Source organism: Penicillium psychrosexuale (genome assembly GCF_028828465.1).
Source record: "Penicillium psychrosexuale strain IBT 29551 chromosome Unknown utg000004l, whole genome shotgun sequence".
Lineage (NCBI taxonomy): Eukaryota > Fungi > Ascomycota > Eurotiomycetes > Eurotiales > Aspergillaceae > Penicillium > Penicillium psychrosexuale.
In genome coordinates this window covers 5494327-5517902 of record NW_026643189.1, presented here as the reverse complement: position 1 = coordinate 5517902, position 23576 = coordinate 5494327, and the positions used below count along the sequence as shown (strand labels likewise).

General features: G+C 49.4%; 12 protein-coding genes across 12 annotated transcripts; 8 read left to right on the top strand and 4 right to left on the bottom strand.

Annotated features, from left to right (window-relative positions):
* Positions 1-386: 386 nt before the first annotated feature.
* Positions 387-2438, bottom strand: N7518_007991 (methylisocitrate lyase ICL2; the record flags this gene model as incomplete). The annotated part of the gene is made up of 6 exons (XM_057188918.1): positions 387-394; positions 451-704; positions 755-1178; positions 1230-1642; positions 1698-1986; positions 2048-2438. The coding sequence occupies 6 exons, from the start codon at positions 2436-2438 to the stop codon at positions 387-389; spliced, it is 1779 nt and encodes a 592-aa protein (XP_057040621.1).
* A 1224-nt stretch (positions 2439-3662) lies between these two features.
* N7518_007990 (uncharacterized protein) lies at positions 3663-4489 on the top strand (the record flags this gene model as incomplete). Its single annotated transcript, XM_057188917.1, has 2 exons — positions 3663-3936; positions 3987-4489. The coding sequence occupies 2 exons, from the start codon at positions 3663-3665 to the stop codon at positions 4487-4489; spliced, it is 777 nt and encodes a 258-aa protein (XP_057040620.1).
* Positions 4490-5709: 1220 nt separating this feature from the next.
* On the top strand, positions 5710-7440 carry N7518_007989 (fungal specific transcription factor domain-containing protein; the record flags this gene model as incomplete). Its single annotated transcript, XM_057188916.1, has 1 exon — positions 5710-7440. The coding sequence occupies one exon, from the start codon at positions 5710-5712 to the stop codon at positions 7438-7440; it is 1731 nt and encodes a 576-aa protein (XP_057040619.1).
* A 1177-nt stretch (positions 7441-8617) lies between these two features.
* On the bottom strand, positions 8618-9322 carry N7518_007988 (glutathione S-transferase family protein; the record flags this gene model as incomplete). Its single annotated transcript, XM_057188915.1, has 1 exon — positions 8618-9322. The coding sequence occupies one exon, from the start codon at positions 9320-9322 to the stop codon at positions 8618-8620; it is 705 nt and encodes a 234-aa protein (XP_057040618.1).
* Positions 9323-9905: 583 nt separating this feature from the next.
* On the top strand, positions 9906-11141 carry N7518_007987 (uncharacterized protein; the record flags this gene model as incomplete). Its single annotated transcript, XM_057188914.1, has 1 exon — positions 9906-11141. One exon carries the CDS (start codon positions 9906-9908, stop codon positions 11139-11141), a length of 1236 nt encoding a protein of 411 aa, XP_057040617.1.
* Positions 11142-11782: 641 nt separating this feature from the next.
* Positions 11783-12254, top strand: N7518_007986 (cupin domain-containing protein; the record flags this gene model as incomplete). The annotated part of the gene is made up of 3 exons (XM_057188913.1): positions 11783-11880; positions 11937-12168; positions 12225-12254. 3 exons carry the CDS (start codon positions 11783-11785, stop codon positions 12252-12254), a joined length of 360 nt encoding a protein of 119 aa, XP_057040616.1.
* Positions 12255-13084: 830 nt separating this feature from the next.
* On the top strand, positions 13085-15134 carry N7518_007985 (putative serine/threonine protein kinase; the record flags this gene model as incomplete). Its single annotated transcript, XM_057188912.1, has 3 exons — positions 13085-13625; positions 13683-14997; positions 15044-15134. The coding sequence occupies 3 exons, from the start codon at positions 13085-13087 to the stop codon at positions 15132-15134; spliced, it is 1947 nt and encodes a 648-aa protein (XP_057040615.1).
* A 430-nt stretch (positions 15135-15564) lies between these two features.
* N7518_007984 (uncharacterized protein) lies at positions 15565-16186 on the bottom strand (the record flags this gene model as incomplete). The annotated part of the gene is made up of 3 exons (XM_057188911.1): positions 15565-15651; positions 15732-16094; positions 16175-16186. The coding sequence occupies 3 exons, from the start codon at positions 16184-16186 to the stop codon at positions 15565-15567; spliced, it is 462 nt and encodes a 153-aa protein (XP_057040614.1).
* Positions 16187-16824: 638 nt separating this feature from the next.
* On the bottom strand, positions 16825-18970 carry N7518_007983 (ferric reductase family protein; the record flags this gene model as incomplete). Its single annotated transcript, XM_057188910.1, has 2 exons — positions 16825-18763; positions 18810-18970. The coding sequence occupies 2 exons, from the start codon at positions 18968-18970 to the stop codon at positions 16825-16827; spliced, it is 2100 nt and encodes a 699-aa protein (XP_057040613.1).
* A 323-nt stretch (positions 18971-19293) lies between these two features.
* On the top strand, positions 19294-19881 carry N7518_007982 (copper transporter family protein; the record flags this gene model as incomplete). The annotated part of the gene is made up of 2 exons (XM_057188909.1): positions 19294-19715; positions 19767-19881. 2 exons carry the CDS (start codon positions 19294-19296, stop codon positions 19879-19881), a joined length of 537 nt encoding a protein of 178 aa, XP_057040612.1.
* A 747-nt stretch (positions 19882-20628) lies between these two features.
* N7518_007981 (putative GPI anchored protein) lies at positions 20629-21389 on the top strand (the record flags this gene model as incomplete). The annotated part of the gene is made up of 2 exons (XM_057188908.1): positions 20629-21045; positions 21099-21389. The coding sequence occupies 2 exons, from the start codon at positions 20629-20631 to the stop codon at positions 21387-21389; spliced, it is 708 nt and encodes a 235-aa protein (XP_057040611.1).
* Positions 21390-22096: 707 nt separating this feature from the next.
* On the top strand, positions 22097-23560 carry N7518_007980 (uncharacterized protein; the record flags this gene model as incomplete). Its single annotated transcript, XM_057188907.1, has 2 exons — positions 22097-22127; positions 22287-23560. 2 exons carry the CDS (start codon positions 22097-22099, stop codon positions 23558-23560), a joined length of 1305 nt encoding a protein of 434 aa, XP_057040610.1.
* Positions 23561-23576: the final 16 nt, after the last annotated feature.

Below are 23576 nucleotides of genomic sequence, written 5' to 3'. Positions count from 1 at the left end.
TCTGCTCAAAGGAAAGCCTTCAGGGGATACAGTATGAACTACTCACATGCGTGGGTTGCTTAAGTAGTCGATGTTTTTAACTGAATATGATTGACTGCTCTCGATTTGGAGAAAGAATAGCTTCCCTCAGCTCAAGACTCCAGTTAATCGCAGCTCTCAAATCAGAACCCGTACAAGGCTGTGAAACAGAATGGTATTTGGTTCACCTGAATCGACCAAGTCACTGGAGGGCCAGCTATGACGTTCTACGGATAGGTTGCATAATAAATAAAAAAGGAGGTTGTGACATTTGCACCTCATATGGACTCTGTTTTCGGATGTAATTCAATATCAAATAGTCGCTAGTACAAATGAACAGTTGCCAATATATAAATTTTGAATCAGAGTTAGAAACCTAAGGTTCGTTGTCAGCAATTTGATTGTTTCTGAAATTGGTGCACGAGGACTTACCCTTTTCCGTGTTACCATCACCCATGCTCTTGCTGCTGCTGCTTCCGCTCTGGATAGCGCCCAATATTCCATCAATGTAAGGCGCGCCACTCCACTTCTGGTGGGTGAGAACATCGACACCGAGCTCCTTTTCGCGGGCCTGGACAAGACGGACGTAAGCCAACATACCCTCATCCTTGAATGCGCGGGAAAGTTCTGTCGTGATGGTGGCATTACTATGCAGACCAGCCAGGGAAATAAGCTGCAGGACAAATCTGAGAAAAGTTAGTGGATCGAAGCGAAATAGTTGCAATGTTGAGCTTACCCTTGCTTGGCAATATCCCAGACAAAAGATTTGAGGGAAGCCTCATCAAATCCTTGTCCCATCCAGTTGAATGAAGGGCTGAGGTTGTACACAAGCTTCTTGCCTGGGTACGCCGCCCGCACTTCGCCGGCCAGCTTCCCGGCTTTCTCAACATCTGGGTCACCGGTTTCGACCCAGAGAAGATCTGCATACGGAGCAAACTCCTTCGCGCGCTTGGTCGCGGCAGGAAAACCTGCGGCGTAGTGGTAGAATCCCTCACGAGTGCGCGGGCTATCACATGACCACACAACAGGCCTTTTGGTGTAATCGTTCGCCAGGGCACGGCGACGGGAGAAGGAAAGATCGGGGTTCTTCTTAACAAACGCCTTGTACACATCGCGAGAAGACTGGGGGGCGCCCTCCGATTCAAGATGAGCATCGACAGCTACATATTATTAGTGAATGGGATCGCTTGACACATAATCAATAGACATACCTTCGTCGAATGTAACAAGCTTATGGCTCTTGATCCAGCCAAGTTCGAATGCGTCGATTTCTTTGGGCGGGACGCCCTCTCGTTCCATAGCCTGGAGGGTCTCGGCCAGAGGTTCCACGTCCTCCGTAATACCAAGGATGAATTCATGATCACGCACATCGATGGCGCTGCTGATGAGTCGGCCGCTCTCGGAATCTGTTCGAGCAATGACCAGGTTCTCACACCCCATCATATCCCACTGGAACCGAGCTGCGACCAGTCGGTTGATGTGTTCACCCACTGGGACGAGCACTTTGCCTGCAAGATGGCCGCACTTCTTTCCGCCGTGCAATTGATCCTCAAAGTGAACGGCTGCGGCACCATTCTCTGCAAATAGCTTGGCGAGTTTTAGAACAGCCGATAAGCCACCATGACTGCACCCAGATAGTTAGTAATACCTCGTGCGTTCAATCCCAAGTATTAACGTACCCGGTGTCACCATCCGCAACGATTGGTCGGAAATAATCAGTGTAAGGTGTGGCCTTTCGCTCTTCTGGGGTCATCTTTCGCCTTGCGTCCCACTGTTTCCGGTCGTGCATGGACTGAGCCTTGAACAGACGCTGGACCTGGTTCGGGACGGTATTGTAGGGATAATCGCCGAAATCCGGTGATACTTCATTGGTACTTGTCAAAAGTGAAGAGCAAGCCCAACCCGAGATGTACAGAACCTCTTGGTTGGGGGCTTGCTGTGTCATTTGGACGGGGTCAATAGCTCCCACTTGTGTACAAAAACGAGGTCAGATTTGCCACAATTGGAGCCCAGCCGGTCAAGGACTCACTGGTATGAACGGGCTGACCGGCAGCCGCTCGCTCATTGAGAAGATTAAACAGCTTCCGCGCCATCAAAGAACTGGGATATGTTTGTTGCAAGGAGCCGCGCTTGCTCACAACATCTGCCGCCGTGTAAGGGCGCTTGATGCCTTCATAACGAGGCGAATTCCACCATGATTCCACATCACGAAGCTGTTGGTCGTAAAGGGCGTCTTCCGCTGCACCTGCTTTTTCTTGTGTGGACAGCAGCTGGTATTCGTCTGTGGGGAGGACGGTGGATACGGGGGGCTGCACAGGCGTCATCCGAGTATAACCGCTTGTGAAAGGTCGCAATGAACGCGCAGAAATAGTAGTCACAACAGGAACACGTCGAGGCAGACGTCTTACCGAACGGAACATGACTGACAGTAACAATGGAAGAACAAAATAATTGTTGAATTGAAACAGGGACGAACCGAAAGAAAAGGAACTAAGAAGCAAATAAGGGCTCCTCTTTGACCTCGGGCCGTGAACATCTGGGGTTTCCCCGCCACTTGACTCCGAAGGTCCGAAATTCGCTACATGACTAATCATGCGGTGTTAACTACCGGGACCTCGGGCCTCGACTAACAACATTGGAGACTACGACACGGCTACTTCGTACATAGTATTCGTTTGTCGATGTGCAGTCTTTTTGCCTTGCTTCTTTTTCAGTGCCAACAGTCTTTTTAGGTCTGAATATCCCATGATTGTCGGTCAGCGGTCAGAATGTTGGTTGTGGACAGTATGCTCTCAAAACGTACGACCTCATTGGAATGGTGCCTATTGTCATATATGACGACTGGCACCTTTTTAGATTGACTTGTCTATAAGTAAAGGATCTTCTCATCTAGGGCTTTGAGGCTCCCAAGTCTGTGTGGTAACGAAGGTTGGAATTAGTGTGTTTTACGAGCCGTGGTAACCTTGCGAGTGCCTCTTGGTTAGGTATGGCCTCTAGTTTTACCACCTGCCTTCAGGCATTCTTACTGCATTCGCCTGTATTCTGGCTTAATATCTATCAATATCAACTGGCATCACTCTCACTTTGACCTCACATTGCCTTCACTTCGGTCTCAATTCAATGGCCTTTCACTTCAATCCTTCTTTATGTGAGCGTATTGGACCTATTATACAACAATTCACAATGAACACTACAATATACTACTCATTTCAGTCAAGTCGTCTGACAATGTCAATTTCATACTCTCAATAATCAAATAAGATTCAGATCACAAGGTTAGGTATGGGATATAGCAGGCACTGGCGGGTGAATTGATTGAACAATGCCATTCAAAGGCTCTATTGAAGCACATGGCTATTCAAGTCTATTGTTCAACAACCGATCTATTGAGCGGATTCCTTGGGGCATAACTTAATACACATTATGCTCGATGGAGACATTCAGCTTGGAGAAACAATAGTTGAGCTTGATTCAAGTCGACTATCAATGGGCTCAGTACTGCTTAGCCATATATAAACCCTCCAGAATCCTCTCATCTAGTCCTTTCTTTTCCCTCTTCAAACCTACCAATCTTCTGCCTCCCTCTCCCTTTTTTTTTTTTTTTTTTTTTTTTTTTTTGTTTTTCGAAAATGGTGCTGGACACCATGCCTCCGTTCTCGAAGAGTGGCCTCCAGGTACTTGCTGGCAAGTACCTGGCTGGTCCTCTTCTGAAGTGGGACGAGATGTCCCTGTTTGACCAGTTGTTTGCCGCGGGCTCGGAGCCCGAAATGTCTGTCCTGACCTGGGAGCTGACCGAGCTCCTTTGCAACATGGTCATTGTCGTGGGGCCCGGCTCCCCCGAAGCCTTTCTCCTCCGTGTCGTCCTCGCTCCCGAGTTTGCGTGGTTCGGCTTGCACTGGGCAGGGATGCCACACCCTGGTAAGTACCTATCTCCAAGCATTGAAAGACGCACACTAACCCGCGATTAGCCCAGGTGTCCACCTACCCCTCCGAGCTCCTCGGGCTCCTCCACTGCCGCCCCCTGGCCGCATCTGCGGCCTTCCACCAAAACCTGGGGGTCAGCGACGAGTGGAAGTCCCTCGTCCGCTGTCTGTGGGCTCACCTCGAGCCCCGTAGCTCCTACCTCCCCGCCGGCCAGCTGCAGTTCGCAGCTGGCAACGACAATGACATCCTTGACCGAATGGGGGATGTCGAGTATCCCCCTTCGCCTGTTCGGGAGGATCTGGAGGGTGCGCTGCCCATGGAGGGCGTTGAATTTGTGCGCGTCTCCGGTGTCTACAATGACACCATGGTCCGGGATGTCTCCCCGGACATGGATGTCTGCGCAGAGCCTGGGGCCGTGGCTGCCTTCGCCCCCCCTGCTCTGACCCTGCCTTCCTCCGTCCCTCTGGTGGTGCCCTCCCTCCCTGTGGTGCTGCCCTCCCTCCCCGTGGCCGCCCCCGCCACCAACAAGTACCGGCAACGGTACTAGTTGCGTTTGAGAAGACTGTGTGTGTCTGTGCCCTGATTTTCTGGGGCGTCAGCCACCGTTTGTTTTGTATATATATTTTGTTTTAATGAAAGATATTTCTCTTCACTTTTGTTTTCTCTAGATGATATTTTTTGCCGTAGCCGATGATATCCGTAGTCCTAATGGTGTTGGAGAAATGATCCCCGCACGATGTTGTTAGGTATTGTGTATTGTTTATAGTGATTGATATCCACATCCACAGAGATATATCCACAGATACCCGTGGACTCGGGTTGGAATGACACGCGAGCTCCTATCAACTCGGCACAGCGTAGAATCCAATCAGATATCCGCGATGGCCGAGCCGGTTGAGATTGAAATGGAAAACGCATCTGGGATTCTCCAAGATCGGCACCCCCGCATGGCTTATCATCTCCTCTCCGTGGGATTCCCTATCTTCCACTTACCATTCGCTGTCAGCGCCTCTTATCTTTCTGTCTTCATCTCCCTAGTTATTTCTGTATATCTCGTTTTCTTCCGTTTGAATGGGTTCAACATCGACTTGGTATGGAAAGCATTAAATTCCCACCGATTTTAGACCCGCCCGACAACCCGGCATCAGCGCGGGGAAATCTTGGGCCACAAAAGCCAAAACAAACAAAGAGTCGGAATGGTAAGTAAGAATACAGTGAGCCTACGTCTTCATGTCAGCGAGGCAAGAACAACGTAGGTTACTTCATCACATTGATCACAACATTGACTCCAGTCTCCACTTTTATAGGTTGCATCACCTGTAAGGCAAAGCGGTTGAAGTGCGACGAAGTCAAGCCATCTTGTCACCAGTGCGAAAGACGAAAGGTCCAATGTGGAGGATACAAGAAAGACTTCAAATGGCGACCGTTCGAAGAGATCAACATGGCCTCTGGGCGGCCTACCGTACCCAAAGCCAAAAAGGGTAAGTCACGGGTCGTGTGAGTTAGGCCTGGTATACTCACGAATCCTTTTTAGCAAACTCTTCATCCCATCAGGCTTCCTCTGTCGCCAATATTGGCCAGTCCTTTCCGACTCCTCCGACGACTGAACAATCGGCATCGCCGATTCGCATACAGTCCCACAAATTTGGTGGCTCTCGTTCGCCTCCAGGCTCTCCTTTGCATAGCTCGCCCCTTAGTATAAATAGCTTTCCTTCCACGGAAGCCCGTTCTCTTGAAGATCTACCCGTCACACGGGAAGATGCTTCCATGGTGGAGTGCAATGAACCTCCCCTTGATATCAATGTTTCATTGTCCGCCGACTCTCCCCCTTTCAATTTTCTCTCCTTCTTGGATCCTTTTCAGGATTCTCTGTCGCTTGCAAACCCCTTGGGCTCTGATGTCGATACCGATACTGCTAGACATTTGCCGTTGGTTCCAGAAAAGCCAGATACCGATGCATCTAGGCTGAGCTTCTCTCAGCTATTGGAGGATGAAAACGATGACATTGAGGAGATCATCCGGAAATCAGATCCAACACTGGGACCTTGGAATTTCGCCCTAACCGAGGGAGATTCTTTCCATATTGACCCCCCAAGCATGTCAGACAACCCATCTCTACCCCCGGAAAGTCCGGAAATGCTCGTGATGCGGTTTGATAAACTCACATGTGGGATTTTATCTATCAAAGATGGTTCATTAGAGAATCCGTGGCGAACACTCATTTGGCCGTTAGCAAAAGACGCGCCTGCACTTCGCCATGCTATCTTTGCTCTGACAGCGTTCCATTCGGTAAAGCAAAGCCCGCACCTTCGGATCCAAGGAGTCAAACATATGCGCCAGAGCATAAGTGGTCTAGTTGGACAAATTCAGAATATGAGGGCGGATACTGCGCTGGCGACTAGTTTGGCTTTGGCATTTGCCGATACCTGGGACCAAAACACCCGCACATGCATTCAACATTTGCGAGGCGCAAAAACATTGATGTGTCAGGTAATCGCGGCCGGGATGCAACGAGGTGTTAGTGACGAGGAGTTGGATCGTATCCGGTTCCTCTACAACACATGGTCCTATATGGATGTGATCGCACGACTGACTTCTTTGGATGAGTGTGGTCCTCAAAACTGGGATTCTTCGGTTTTCGAGCTTCCAAGTGACACAGTCCATGATATTGATCCGTTGATGGGTTGTGCAACGACTCTATACCCTCTTATAAGCCGGGTTGCGAAGCTGATCCAGCATGTGCGGAAGAGCACGTCGAACACGGTGTCGGTTGTGGCCCAAGCTATGGAACTCAAAGCTCTCGTCGAGCAATGGGAGCCACCGCAATGGTTTGAGCCACCAGATGACCCCAACTCCGAGGTTCAGCATAGTATTCAAGTTGCACATGCCTATCGCTGGGCGACATTGCTATACCTGCATCAGGCCGTTCCAGAGATACCCTCCGAGCCGGCCGATGAATTAGCAAAGAGGGTCCTGATCTTGCTTGCCACTGTTCCCTACACTTCCAGGACTACTATCATACAAATGTTCCCTCTCCTAGCGGCTGGGTCTGAGGTTGACACTGAAGATGACCGAAAATGGGTCTTGGATCGATGGACCACAATTCAGTCTCGATTAATGCTAGGTGGTGTTGATCGCTGTTTGGAGGTGTTGAAGGAAGTCTGGGAACGTCGCGACGCAATGAATGCCAGAAGAGCGCGTGAAATGGCCAGTTCGCGACGTGGCGAGTCTTTCTCATCTGGAGATAGGGAGAAAATGAGCTCGTCATTGCCAACCGATTTCCGCAAATACAGTCTCAATGGTTCCCACAAGGGGCCAACTGGAAGGCCAGGACAACCTACATCGAGGTCTGCGCGACGGGGTTCCGCACTCGCCCCGCTTGAAAACATTGAATTTGAAAGAACTGTGCGTGGCAGATTGCATTGGGTGAATGTTATGGCTGAATGGGGATGGGAAGGTGGGTTTGACAACTTTCAAACTATTTCCTCCAAAAGCTAACTCTGCAACTCATAGTTTTCCTTGGCTAGCCTACCAGCAATGAATGGCCCAAACCTTGGTTGAAGTTGGGTGCCATGCGAAAAGAATATACTGTTCTTTGCATTCTAGCCTGCTGCACTAATATGACGGCTAACAAAGCAAGCAAGTCTGAGTTCTTGTTTTCCTGATTTTTGTTATCATGTCCTCATTCCTGTGTCTCTACCTTATTTGTCCTAAGGTTGAAATTGTACCTGACTTGGTGTTGCCTTGAACCAGCGCGGCGTCTAGGGAGTCTGTTGTTCTCTTGTTGATGAGTTACGACAACGATGTTTTTTTCGATTGAGACTTGTTTTCTGCAACTGTGATCGTCTCTCTGACAACGAATTATGGTTGATCTAGGAACTAATATGTCCAACATGATGGTGGTTTATTTGACTTCCACGCTTTCATTCAGCTTTTCAATACGCGATACCCATTCCGGAAGCCCCTAAGCGACTACCCAGTTTTTGGCCTATTGATATAATTCCCCAATGCTGATTCTCTATCGAATTTTCAGTAATACGGAAACCATGATCAGCCCTATCAGAGTCAGGCTCATCATCTTCCTTGCCATATGCACCCGATACATCAGCTCGCTTGGCCATCATTACCGCCCTATACCGGAATACCTACCTACCAATCACTGATCATCCGACGAAAGCAGTAACCCACACTTGCCTTCGTAGGCGCTACCCAGCAATGCCTGGTCTGATATTGTCCCAACTGCGAAAATGTAAATGCCAGGAAGCTATGTTTTCAGAGAGCCTATTCTCTGATTCTTACAACAATCTACACGATACCTAAGTCTCTGGCTTCCCTTACGCGCAGAGGAACTATGTCCTTAGCCAGATTCTTGGGTGGGTTCGATAATGAATTCCCTGATACAGTACGTCCTGGTCCCGATCAAATTATGAAGTTCTGGGGGTCACAATCTATCAGGATTTGCTCATTACATCGTGACATATTTAGAGTTCCTTAAATCAAATTGAAAGGAACGACGATCAATATCCAGATGCATTTGGTTGTTGACGAGTGCCCCTAGGCCTAGAGGCGATTATTCCCCAGGAGACACCACTCACCAATTGCTGATTTGTAAGTTGAGAGTTTTAGAATTTCACATTCATATAATTTACAATAGGTGCGTGAAATCCGGATCCCCTCAATAAGGGAATGCAAACTGCTCAGCTTTTGCGCCAAGAATAGGTACGAAATCTTCACCCTCACAAATCTTCATGGCCTTTTGATAAGCAGGCCGGTCACCAACACGCTTGAGATAAGCTAGAATGTTCTTATGCTTTTCCTCATCAAACTCAATAGGACAGAATCCTCTCATGGTAGTGAGAGTACAGATTGCCATGATATCCGCGGCGGTGACGTCATTCCCAACGAGGTAGGATCCGGTTTCGCCGAGTCTCGCCTCAACCATTGAGAGCGCACGCTCTAGTTTCGCACTGCCCATCTTGACGTGCACTGATTCCGGGTCGCTGGTCAAGCGCCGGGTTATCAGGACACGGAATAAGGTTGGCTGTAGGGAGGCATTCGCCCAGTGGTACCACTCCAGAAAATGGATGTATTCGTCGCCGTCTTTCGGTGTGCGCGCGAGACGGCCCTCTCCGTAGGCGGCGATAATGTAATCAATGATAGCGCCAGATTCAGCGAGCACGACCTTGTTTTTTGTGAAGGGGGAGCTGTCATCTTCGATCACCGGTGCAGTGCCGGCAGGATGCAGGTCTTTGATTGATTGCGGGGAGAATATAGGATCGCGCTTGTGGAAGACGAAGTCATAATCGATGCCAAGTTCTTCGGCAAGCCAGACGATGCGCTCTGATTGCGAGCGGCCAAGGTGGTGGATTGTCAATGGCATATTGGTTTGGGATTGAGAAATGATGAAGGGATGTTGGGCTGTTGGCGAAGTGGGATGGGAATTGTGTCGAGAAACCAAGTAGTGATACTCTGTAGGATCGTCGGCATCGTGATATGGGCCGTCTCCGCTTGACCTTCACCGAGATTCGTCAAATTCGTACCCCTAGACCTCGACTTGGACAGCTCAATTACTTGAGTTATGCGGCAATCGGATTTCGTCAACTTACGGTTTACATATATGATCTTAGTGAAATGGCAATGAGGTTGACTATGAGTGTCTAGACCCACTCACCAGCCATTAACCAATACGTGTTGATATTTAAGCGCTTCGTCTGTCTAAATATGCATAAGACTTAAAAGCGAATACGGAAACTAGCGGTGAATAATTGTCATTAGAGAGCTGATTCCTCGAAGATGCGTCAAAGCGGGGGATGCATGAAGTACAGGGGTATCGTTCTCGTTTTGCCGCGTCCTCATCACCTCCATGGTTTGATCCTGTGTCTACCAATTTACCTAAGTAGCTACCCTCGAAATTAATCGCCCGAAGCAGCATTGCACAGATCACTCGTGTCCGTCAATTTGACATGATCAACCCTCAAGACAGATTTTGGTCCGACGGCCAAGCCTACTGCGGCCTGGTCGAAGACCCTGCCACCAAAACTTATTGCAATGTCTGGGATTGGGACCAACTACGGATGATCAAGGTCAAAGGCACCGCCAAGCTGTTTCCGCCCGATGGGAATATCGAGCCCTCAATTTTGGCACCATTAGCAGATTATCTATCGCCGGAAGTTCGCACAATCACAGTCGACGATGATGGGCTCCTTACTGAGGTTTCGACGGATCCAGAAGAGGACGAAACCATGTTCCTTGCATATCCTCCCCTCTCGCTCTGTGGATCGCTTACCGATTGCCGTACGATTCAGTACTCTAAACTCCGAGAGCTCGATCGGCTTGGGCCATTTGTTGATCTGGTATCGTACGAAGATGAGTCAGGGATTCCTGAAAAGGTTGCTTTCAAGTTTAATGTCTTATATAAGGCGTTAAGACTACAAATGGCCTGGGATGAACTTAATATTCTTAAAAGTCTACCATCACATCCTAATATGGTACCATTTGATCGCGTTGTCCTCGATGAGTCTCGGGTGATTGGTTTTACAACAAAGTACATCCCAGGTGGAACTCTCGCCAATCCAAAGATCCCTTTTCGATTTGAGTGGCTACAACAGCTTACTCAACTGGTGGATTTCCTCAACCTTGAATATGGAATCATGCATCAAGATATTGCACCCCGGAATCTACTTGTCGACCCTTATACACATAAGATCCTTCTTTTCGATTTCGATTGGGCTGCATGCGGAGAGAAAAACCTACAAGACGGTCGTGATGACGTTAGTAGCGTTGGCCTCACACTCTACGAGCTTATCACGAATGATACGTCCTTCGCGGAGATCCCCCACTGGGAACGAAATATGGACATGGTACAAAGTATCTCAGAGTGGACTAGTCATCGTGAGCTGGACTCTGAGGTATCCAAATTCCGCGACTTTCTTAACGAGTGGGTTGCAACACGAAGATCCGATGTGGACGGCGATATGAAACGATATCTGAATGCACCACACCGATTTACGTTGCCGGACCTCCCGAAAATTCCGGAGTATAGTGTACCCTTTGTGTCGGGCACAATTGATGGAAAGCCAAATTGGGTAACGGGCCCTCGATATAGAAGAACCGCCATGGAGCTGGGACAGTATTGTTTTCGCTGGGAGAGACCACCACAGAGCCGCTTGTTGAAAAATGTTGAACATAGTGTCAAATAGTCGATATTGGAAAGCAGTGTGTGGAGAATTGTTATGTACAATTGCTTGAAATTGTTATAGTACACCTGTCCCCTGCATAGTCGACCAATATTTCGTTTCTCAAGTTCGACTATCTTAGGTGTGTCTGTATTCCTTTTGTGCCAAGCATTAAAAGACACTGATGGGAAGGGCTAACCGCATCAAGTAAAAGAATCCCTACTCAACTACACAATCTTATCACTCGAAGTAGGCTCACCTGGGCATAGTGCTAACTAACTAGTAGTAGGCGATGAGATCAGCAATACCGTCGAAACTCGGGAATTTTCTCTTCATTGATAACAGCCTCCCCTACCATTCTCAGATCTTTATCTCAAGCTTGTACTTCCCCTCATCACTAGCAAGCCCCTCAACCTCCCCGTGATTTTCCCAACCCATTCTCCGTTGGGCTGCCTAGTCAGGATATCAGATCCGACCATCGCTTTTCGTCTGGATTGAGTTGCCCTAAGTTTGGGGGAGTTTTCTTTCTAGATGACATCCCCTCATTTCGTGCATGGCCGAGCCCGGCAACACCAGTATAAAACAGAGGTAATCCTCGAGAATGGATTGGAATATCGATTTATTTCTATACTAGTTTCCTCATAGTCAGACTGATTCCTCCAATCATGGCAGTTCCATTTACCTACCACGCTAAGGCGCAATCCACCTTCAAGCCGCCACTTATTGCCAATGACAACGCCTTCTTGGGTGATGTGCAGTCAAGGTATGGCGATACCTGTATAGATAGTGTTTTAAGGCAATTTTGTTGACATACTACAGCGAGAAGGAAAACCCAGACAAGCCCATGTCATGCGGCTTTTACCGACTAGAAAAGGGTACCCCCCTCGTCTACACCTACACCTACGACGAAATGAAGATTATCGTCGAGGGCAAATTTGGGATTGCCGACGAGACGGGCCAGAAGGTTACGGCGACTCCGGGCGATGTGTTTTATTTCCCCAAGGGCGCGACAATCACGTTCACAACGGATGACTATGGACTGGCGTTCTATGTGGGTACCCAGCTGAAATCCGAATCATATTCCAAGGCTAAACTAACGAAAACCAGACTGGCCAAAGGAAGCAGGGTGCTGCTTGAGGATATAACTAACCTTGGAAGGATTAATAAGATTAATAAGAATTTTTAACTTTTTTATTTTTTATTTTCTCATTTTAGAGGTTTCCGGTTCCGTGGTTGGCATTGCCAATTATCGGGGTCCCCGTGCCTCCAATCCATGGAACACTCGGCTGTGTTGGGCTAGTTATTTCCCAATCCGGTAGTTTGCTTATATATCCCTTGCAATAGCTTCATGATTCCGGTGGCTGCACCCGACTAAGGTCTACCATAGACTACCTACATGTACATATACATATGTATCGACCGGACAATTATTGCTTATTCCCCCGAACACGGGGATGTGCGACATTCGCTAGTCTGGATTATGCAAAAGTCAAAAACCAAAGTGTCCACTTCAGTGGCGGTTTCATGTTGGGTCCCCATAGAGTCAATCTCACTTGAGAGGAGCCGTCAAAGCACAAGTAGCGATTGGAAGTGGAGATGATTTTCAGCTCGCTTCGATAAACTCATCCACTCAGCTGGGGTTTAGGGGGGGTTAGGCGGGTTTTTCATCAGTGTGCATGACGTGGGGGGAGTTGCTACAGCAACTCCGTGAGGAAGGGGGGGATAGAGTCGATTGTAGAATTGAGAATCAAGATCTTCTGAGATCTTGGTGGAGAGGGATCGACTTGGAAATAACAAACATAAACCTTCCAATATTTCCGAGGGACAAAGGCATTTTCCTCCTTTCCTTTTCTCTTCCCCTAACCATCTTCGTGACTTTGCCTTTGTTCTGGCGTGTTAGTGCCCATTAGTTCCGGCCTTATCACAGGGGTCACCACCAACCCCTCTATCGCTTCTACATCAACACCATGGCTATTATTCCAGACGACCATCTTGGTCTCCGACTCCCTAATCCACCACCCTTGTTGCATACTCGTGGGCAATTCGATCGCCCCGCTACTCCTGCCGATGGCTTTACCAGTCCACCACAGACCCCCCAGGGTAGCCCCAGCAAGTCAAGATTGCCTCCGGGCGCACTCGATCTACCCAATGTCTTCGACAAGGCGATGAAGTTGAATCCCACTACCCCCTCCAAATCGACATACAACCACTACAATCATCCAATGTTCTCTGCTGGCAAGAGTGGCGAGGACTTCAGCGAGAGCGTTATCCACCAAACCCCTTCAAGCCCAACGCGTAGAGCCAACAAGGAGAACACACCCCCCAACCCAACACGTCTAAAGGACCTGGGATCGACCCCAACTGCTGCAGCTCTTTCGCGCCAGGAACCGTACCAACCACGCGATGATACGACCAGACGCCAGGTGCAGATGCGCGGCCTGACCCCCGAGGAAATGGAGAAGCTAGCACAGCCCAAAGTGAAGCGCCTCGTCAATGTGACCCAACTCTGTAAGTGCGGCCCGACCTGATAATTTCAAGACAGATTGACTGATTCGTGCATGACAGACTTCCTTGACCATTACTTCGATCTCCTTAGCTACGTCCACAATCGCCAAACCCGCCACACACAATTCAAAGCCGCTTACCCCGAACCCCCTGCTACCCCTGACGAAGAGTACGAACCCGCCCTCCTAAAATACCTCGGCCGTGAGCGCGCACATCTGCGGAAGCGTCGCACACGTCTCCGCCAGGGCGACTTCCAGATTCTGACTCAGGTTGGCCAGGGTGGATATGGACAGGTGTATCTGGCACAAAAGAAGGATACGCGTGAAGTGTGCGCTTTGAAAGTCATGAGCAAAAAGCTGCTTTTCAAACTGGATGAGATTCGTCACATCCTGACCGAGCGCGATATTCTCACTGCGGCCAAGAGCGAGTGGCTAGTCAAGCTACTCTATGCCTTCCAGGATGATACGCAGATCTACTTGGCCATGGAGTATGTTCCTGGTGGAGACTTCCGCACGCTGCTGAATAACACTGGCGTTCTCCATAATCGACACGCCCGTTTCTACATTGCCGAAATGTTCAGCTGCATTGATGCGCTCCATGTGCTAGGATACATTCACCGTGATTTGAAACCCGAAAATTTCCTGATCGACTCCACCGGCCATGTCAAGTTGACCGATTTCGGTCTGGCAGCTGGTATGCTGAGCCCGGGCAAAATCGAGTCAATGCGTGTGAAGCTTGAGGAAGTCGGGAACACCCCCGTTCCCTTCGGTCGACCCATGGAACAACGTACAATGGCCGAACGACGACAAGGATACCAGTCTCTGCGTCAGCGGGAAGTCAACTACGCCAAGTCGATTGTCGGATCGCCGGATTACATGGCGCCGGAAGTTCTCAAGGGCGATCAATACGATTTCACTGTGGACTACTGGAGCTTGGGATGTATGCTGTTTGAGGCATTGGCAGGCTACCCGCCTTTCGCAGGCGCGACAGTCGAGGAGACATGGCAGAACCTAAAGCGCTGGCAGAAGGTATTGCGGAAGCCCGTCTACGAGGACCCGAACTACTTCCTGTCACGGCGGACGTGGGATCTCATCACGAAGCTGGTTGCTGGGAAGGAGCAGCGCTTCAAGAATATCAAGGAGATTCATGCGCATGACTATTTCGCCGAGGTCGACTTCGAGGGTCTGCGTGAGCAACGGGCTCCATTCGTGCCCGAACTTGATTCGGAGACTGATGCTGGGTACTTTGATGATTTCAGCAATGAGGCAGATATGGCCAAGTACAAGGAGGTCCATGATAAGCAGCGGGCGCTGGAGGATATGGCCGATCGCGATGATAAGATGAGCAAGGGCTTGTTTGTCGGGTTTACTTTCCGGTATGTTATGCTCAAATCCATGTCCTTCTCTTACTGACCACTATAGTCATCGCAAACCCGCCGTCGACAGCAACGGCCGCAGCAGCTCGCCACGGAAGCCTATCGCGACGGATGGCACATTCGGCACAATGTTCTAGGTTCCTGACGAAAATGCAGATTTCACATTCATATTCGGTCAACCCTTTTCTCTTCTTGCGTTCCACTGGCGCGTGCGGGACTCCGAGCTGGATCTTGGTTTCCTAGTGCCAGATGTCCCAGTATTGAGTTTAATTGCTCATATTTTCTCTTCTTTTTGTTTTAACTTCAGCCTCATTTTCGACTTGCAGCTTGCAACGTGACACTTCTTCTCGACTCGTTCTAGTTTTATGGTGCGCGTGGAGTTGTGGATTTCGATTCTTGTATGATACAGCCATAGATCGAAAATGGCGCAGTTCCTGTCTTCTGCTAGTAATGGTTTCATTGTATGGAATATGGAATATGAGATTGATCTCGATCGCGATCCTGTGCCGAGTAGACTATATGTAGCGCATATATCTTACCGCAGTACGGAGCAAAGTATCGACTCTTTTAGTTTACAGGAAGCTGGCGCACCATGCGTAGGATCTCGGACTTGTCGTCTCCAATGACAGCGCGGCCATTGACCCAGTCAACGGTCTGTAGGGTATAGCATTAGCACAACATATCCAGAAAGGTCTCCAACATGACAATGGGAGTAAGGAAAAGGTCGAACATACAATAGGCCTCACGAAATTCTCATTATCCTCCTTGAACTTCTTCAACGCGTCCTCCGCATCGCGGGCGCCCTTCACCAGCTCCGCAACACCATACGTCACCTTCTCGCCCGGATTGCCAACACCGCTGACGGGCGAGATGTAGTCGAGGATGCTGCGAAGCTGGTCTGTTGTCGGGGGCGAGGTGGTAACCTCCAGCTCGAACTCGCCGCGCTGTTGCTTTGAGTGGTTGGTGTGGTCGCTAGCCTGGTCTTCTGTGGCGGTTTCGCCAGCGGTTGCGGAAGCTTGTTTCAGGATGTTGAGGGTTCTAGTCGATGCTTGGATGGAGGGGGAGTGGAAGAGGGTGATGGGGTCGAGGGTTTTGCTCTGTTTGTGAGTTAGATGGCGGTTTGGCAGCTAAGGTGGGGTGAATTGGTGGGTATGGAGGTTCATATAGGCGGACTTACGAAGCGGAACATCTTGACGGTTTGGATATTTGCAATTTGGAGGTGTTGTGGTGACAGAGGTAGGTAGAATGGAGGGAGGCGGAAGAAGTGGAGTTGGCTTAAGCTGCAGTTCCTAGATGATGTCATGTGCTGGCTCGGGTCGTCTCGGGCTAAGCTGCGTTGGTCCGAACGCGTCAACTTGATCTTCTCTTTCTAGTGTATATTGTATGCTACGAATACTAGGTTGAAAATGTGAAAAATGCCATGGGGTATACAGAATCATTTTCTATGATCAGGCTTCTACCGCCTAACTTGGAGCGATGGCGTCCCTATGTCCATTCAACTCTCAACTCCCCATTTTGAGAAGGATTTTGAACATCTCTCAACATCTAGGACTTTATCTTGGCGACATAGCCTCTTATTGCTCATTGACTGTCCCCATGCAGTCGATTGGCCTTTTTGTAGTAGGACTGAGCGATGTATCCAATGCGGTTAGGAACAGAGGCTGTTGGGGAACGCGCCAAGTTTCGGGGTTGCGTGGTATTGTACCTCACTCGCCTCCAGCGAGTATCAGATTGTCACCTTTAGTCATTCCTTTTGTTATGCCTGCATATACTCATTAGTGACACACCAAAGTGCCAATATGCAATAATATGGACATACCCAGGAAATCATAAACCAAAGTTCTCAACATGCAAGTAGATACCCTGCGCGCCAGTTCCTTTGTGCACGGCTCGTTCATCGCTCAGAGAAACCACGCTACGGCGGACATCGTCTGCTAGACCACGAGGTCCGCACACAACCACGGCACTTTCTCCTTCGGCTTTCTCGAGGACCTTGCGGATGATGATTCGTGGCATGGGACGACCGGAGATAATATTGGAATAAATGATTTCTTTATTTGCGGCTTCTTCAGGCCGAAGGGACTTCACATCCAGAGCAGCCTTCTCAGACTGAACAGGTGCTGGGCCAGAGCAGGTACAGGCACAGGCAGTATTGATATCCTCGTCTTCGATTTGCGCAGTGCAACAGCAGCCTCCACCAGGGAGACACCCGCTACCTGTGGCAACGGGATCTGGGGTCGATGTCGAATCGGCAGAGAGAGAATTAATCGAGACATTGTCCTTCTCGGAGATATTCTTGCCTTCATCCTGGGCAAAAGTCTCCAGCGTAGGGGGAGACACTGCCTGTGATGGTAGTGAGACAGATATAGGCGGATCTAGCTTTTCATCGCATGTGATATAAATGCTAATTTCAATTTCCTTTTCGAAATTTGAACGTGTGCGTCGACACTCACTCACGTCTGCCAGCAAAGATTGCAGTTCGGAATCAAAGTAAGTCAGCTGAGAACGTGATTTGATTACCCAGACAAAGCGTAACCGCTTGGTAGCTGTTAAACGAGCAATACGGGCAGGTATCTGCTCCTTGCTGCCGTTGCTCTCCAGCTTCCATGCTGAGACAATACCCCGCAGAAGAGGCACCGTGAATGTCGCACCCATGCCACCCGCCAGCAGTACAACACTGTCGAACTGCCGCAAGGGCCGGATGCTTCCATATGGCCCTTCGATAAAAACTGTCGAACTGGACATTCCCGCCACTTGTCTATTCCCCAATAGACTATCGCTCTTTGAGGCGTACCGGAAGAAACGTCTAGTTCCCCCATTCTCGGCACGAATAAAGAACTTCATCTTATTATCTTCTGGAATGGATGCGATGGTGAATGGGTGACATTGCAATGGAGCGACGGAGTGGCAAGTGAGGAAGACATGCTGGCCGGGTTGCCACCCGATACCCGGGTTTTCGATAGTAACACAAGTGACATTTCCAGGTAGTGGAGTGAACGTAGCCGAGTGTTCCCAAAGAGCATTGGCCTTATTCTTTCGATGGAAAATGGCCAAGTTCGCATATGCACCCCAAGTGTAGCGAGCAAGCCTATCGAAGACCAAAAGCCCAATTGGGATCCACACCCAGACCTTGACTTCATTAGGCGCATGCATCCATACCGCAACAATAAAGCCAACAAAGGTGATTAGATGCTGGATGACAAAGAACTCATAACTGAGCCGACGGATTGGAGCGAAGGAAGTGATCACAATAAAGGTCAGAATAACCCAAGCGGCAAACCCACGCTTCGTCAACGGATCGTTATAAAGCTGGTACGTGATATAATTCCAGCGACCCCAATCACGGAACCAGAATCCCATATGGATGGTGGTAGTCAACCACAGCGTCCGGGCAACCCAGCGATGGTACCAGTTCAAACTGACGTAGCTCATTCCTGCCAAGAACCCAATAATGTTCTGTCTGCCTGCCAGCAGAAAGATCAGCGGCAACTGGCAAATGGCGATGAAACCAGTGCGGTAGCCAACATCTTCCCATTTCCATACATCCGTAGTGTCCAGCTTGTAGAAACATAGGACCATGACTACCACCAGGTTGGCTAACATGATGAGAACGGGGCCAAGTGGCGGGAAATGGAGGGTCAATCCTCCGAGTCGAAACGGCCGTGGAGTCGCATAGCTGACTTCGCGGACTGTTGCTGTGACGGTGGCGTAGAGATTGAAGAACAGAGATTTTGGTTTGGCGGGCGTGAGTGAAGAATCTCGCAAGCTGATTATTGTCAGTCAAGATCACCGGATGTCAAGGCTCAACATACCGATGGCTAGCAATAACGCGATCCAGCACGTTCACAAGGGTTGCTGCCCCGATTGCACTTCCCACCACAGCCCAGTACATCTTCTGCAGGGTGAACAGACTGGGAATGCCATCGCCCATGGACATTGAGCCCGCAGGCATGTCACCCATTGCCATGGACATATTGTGCTGGAGGTGTAGAAGAAAGCATGAGATGGAAACCTACTAAGCATCACACAGGTGTCGAGGTCACCAATGTCACCAATAACAGAGCAGATTACCAATATTATGCTCATCCATGCTCACCTCCCGGGTTTGGGTCGAGGTGGGGTCCGCCATGTGGACACCCGTGGCACCGTTGGGCCCAATGCGGCAATGTGTAACTTCGTGTTTCGAAGGTTATTTCTCTTCTCCTTCATCTTCTGTTGATTCTCATACTCTCTCTCCTTCCTCAATCATAGAATCAATCAGAAGACATGGATATGACCAGCTCGACCTCACACAGTATGAGCTCCTCGACGAGCTCTATGAGCATGACTATGGTCTTCGAAAATTCGCACAACACGCCGCTTTTCTCCAATGCATGGACTCCTTCATCCTCCGGTGGCTTTGCAGGCACATGTATTTTCTTGATTATTCTCGCTATCATCGACCGATGCCTCATCGCTTTCAAAGTAACCATGGAGCGCCACTGGCTCGCCACACATCTCAACCGACGATATGTCACTGTGGCTGGCAAAAGCACCGAAGCTGCCAACATTGACTCCGACCCGGATGCGAAACTTGCATCGCTTATCACCGCGCAGGGCGTTGAAGAGTCAGTCAAAGTTGTGCACAACATCACTCATGGGCCAATTCCCTGGCGGTTCAGCGTTGATCTACCGCGAGCAGTCCTGTTCCTAGGCATTGTGGGCGTATCCTATCTACTGTAAGTTCTAGTATTTACTGGTATTGGGGCAAACGCTAATATCACGTCCAGCATGCTAGCCGTCATGACTATGAATATCGGCTATTTCTGTTCGGTGCTTGGAGGCGCTTTCCTCGGGGAATTGGCGGTCGGGCGCTTTATTCAAACTAATGAGCATGGCCACTGAAGATCTTACATTTGACTTTGATACGTTTTGCGCATGTGGAAATTATTTATGACTTGAGCAGCATCTGTCTGGCGTTGGGGATAATATGATAAGAATTGACTTGACTCTAAATTGCTCTCATCATAAATCTCTCTTCTCTTTTTCCCCTCCTCGCTGTCTCCGCGGTCCAGAGCTGCATGCAATCAGATGACTAAGCCCTGCGCGCGCAATTGAGCTAATTTACTAACCGGATCCGGACTAGCCCGTCGGTAATATCCACTTTTAGCGCTAGCGTAAGGCTTTAATTTACTTTGGTCTGAGTTACCAAAAACAGCAGGTCCATGCCATTATCTGACATAAGACATTGTCGAGAAATTGGAAGGTGTCTGAAAGTATACCTAGGTGCAGATATATAATTATCAGGTATAGCGCGGTATAGAAGCATCGGGGAGTGAAGTTCAGGTTATGGGAGCCTAAGGACCACTCCATAAAACAGGATCCCGGTGTCGGATGATTCCGAATCATGCAGTCTCAAAGAGGAAAGGGTCATTATTGCCGGTATATCGGATCCAACGGGGCTTTATAGGTGGACCCTGTTTTTTTCAAGTCCCGCTAACTCCCTCACCTTGTACATATATGCAGAACTCGTATAGACCTCCGGGTTCAAAGAGCTGAGTTTTCCCACTTTTTCTAGGATATCTACTCCTGTCTAATTCACTTGCTACACTTATTCCAACTCTTCTATTTCAATACGCCAACATACTCCCAATGAAGCTCTCCCTCCTCACCTTCACGGCCATCGTGCCATTGGCTGCCGCACACTTCAAGCTGATGTATCCAACCTCTCGTGGCTTCGACGAGGATACCATGCCCAATTTTCCCTGCGGTGGAATGAGCCAGTCTTCCAATCGCACAAAACTGCCACTGTCTGGTGGCTCATTCCCCGTCGCTCTTCAGATGCACCATTCCCAGACTGCCGTCGAAGTCCTTCTTGCTCTGGGCAGTGATCCGGGAGACAACTTCAACATTGTCCTCTCGCCAACTTTCCAGGTCAACGGCCTTGGCGAATTCTGTCTTCCTCACGTCGAGATCAATGAGAAGTTGATCGGCCGTAACCTCACCAATGGAATGAACGCTACCCTTCAGGTGCAGACCAACGGTGACCCAAGTGGTGGTCTCTATGCTGTATGTTCACTTCTCAATTTGGCGGTTTATTGCGGTATACTAATACAATACAGTGCGCCGATATCCAGTTCTCTTCCGATGTCACGTATCAGACACCATCTGCCTGTAGCAATAACACCAATCTCGCTGCCACCGCCTTCCCCGAGGCTTCTGCTGCACGTAATGCCAACGAGTCTACTGCTGAGGGTCAGGCACAGAGCGGATCCTCATCCTCATCCACTTCGACTTCGACTGCCTCTACTTCCACTTCCACTTCCACCTCCAATGGTGCTGCTGTACCGATGCAAACCGCCGCTTGGGGATTTATTGGTGCTGCTCTCGTCGGTGGTCTTGCTGTGCTGTAAAAGCTGATTATTTGGTTTCTTTTACTTTATTGTCTTTGGTCGCGGAGTTTAGCGGTGCATAATAAACAATGATGTCTTCTCTCACACGAGACGATCCTGTTGCGCTCACACGACTAATCACATCGCAGAATGTGACATGCACCCTTTTGTCACTTGCTGATATTCCAGCCATGTTCCGCGTAGAAGATTGGGGTAGTCTGAATATTGCGTTCTCATCGTTCTGCTGTCTTCTTTCCGACAGGATGAGCCTTACAATTAACCCTCTGTTGCATCTGCTGACCTCTGCTACTTCAAGACGAAACCGGCGGCCGACAACGCGACAGGGAATTCCCAGTCACCTATGCCGACAGCGCAGCGAAATTGAATGCCAAATTCTACGTTACAGATAGAGAGTACATCAAGGACATTGACAATTTGAGATCAATGACCTCTGCAATCGCTATACCCTGACGAACAGGTCTACCCAGAAGATGGTAATCCCACGTGTCGTCCTAGTCATCATTCGCGAAGTATTTGGTTTAACAAACCGATAGTCTCGGTAAAGTCCAGTATTCTCCTCATCGCCCTTGCATGGCAGTGGAAGGCAGATAGTATGAAGTGTCACGTGTGCGGGTAGATTGACCTATATCAGGCAACTACATCTCAAGACATTCGGAGCATCCAACAAACTGAGAGAATCGCTAACATAGTCCTGGACATAGTCCATGATGGAGAACCTTGAGATACTGCGTCCAGTTGGTAAGTAGATCCTGATCCCTGTCAAAAGCAGTCGGGAACCTTCTCCGAAAGTCAACAATGCCTGACCCCAGTAAGGTCGATTGGAACAATATTCAACGTCACGTCATCAGCTTATGTTTTACTTAAACGTTGCTGTATCAGCAAATTATTTCCTACCAGACTCGTTCGTGCTACCTGTCAAAGACTATGTCTATCAGGCATGCGAGGCCGCAATCGCGGAACATCCGTCGCTATCCGCCATTGTGGCGGACGAAGACACACAAGACCCCTATTTCGTACGGCTGCCAGAAATTGATCTTGACCAAGTTGTGTCTTTCCAGGACAGAAAACCAGGCTTGTTAAGTACCGAAGCTGATGGCGAGCCTACCCCGGATCTTGACCTGCAAACCTTGCTTGCGACCGAGCATAACACGCCTTTCAGGGCTCCAAATCCCTTCTGGAGAGTCTCTGTCCTTCTAGATATAGAAGATGAGCGGCAATTTACTGTGGCATTTGTATATCACCACGCCATTGGCGATGGAACATCCGGGAAAGCCTTCCATCGGACCTTCCTACGAGCCCTAGGCGTAACGGAGTCCTCGGACCAGACTATATCCATCGTCAAGTCTCCGAACCTCCCTCTCTTGCCAAATATCGAGGAAGTGCACCCAATGTCTTTTTCCTTATTCTATCTTGCGAAGAAAATAATCCAGGAAAAAGTATACTCCCGACGACCCACAGGTCTATGGACTGGCTCCAAGGTCCTACTCCCCACTCAAACCCGCCTGCGGCTCGTGCCATTCTCCAGACTCCTTGTCAAGGCAGTAAGAGACAGATGTCGACAAGAGAGTACGACAATCACGGCACTTCTGCAGACGATTGTCGCTCGCTCTATCTTCGCACACATCCCGCCTGAGTTCACGCGGCTCGCCTGCACCGGCGCGCTCTCGAGCCGGCGCTGGCTGCCAGATTTTATCGCTGATGAATCAATGGGTGTCTGGGTCCAGGACTACGAAGAGACCTATTCCCGGGCGACAGTCGCACCGTCTGAAGGCTTCCCATGGGCAGAGGCTAGACGGTCTCGTAAGACGATTCATTCTGTCCTGAAAATGAAAGGGAAAAATGCTAGCACGAGTCTGCTTCAGTTTGTCGATAATTTTCAGGAGGAATTGTGTTTGTCCAAGGTTGGCAAGGACCGTGATAAGAGCTTTGAGGTGTCGAATATCGGCGTTTTGGACCCGCAAACAAATTCTGACCTACCTTCTATCAAGGGGATGGTTTTTTCCCAGTGTGCCAGTGTGATGGGTAATGCCATTGAGGTGTCGGCTGTTACTGGGGGGGATGGGTGTTTGGTGCTAGCTGTCTCTTGGCAGCAAGGGGTTGTGGAAGCTGATCTCATCAATGAGATCGTAGAATCGACCAAGCAGGACCTATATTCTCTTGACGTGGCGTGATCAATGGGGATCATTC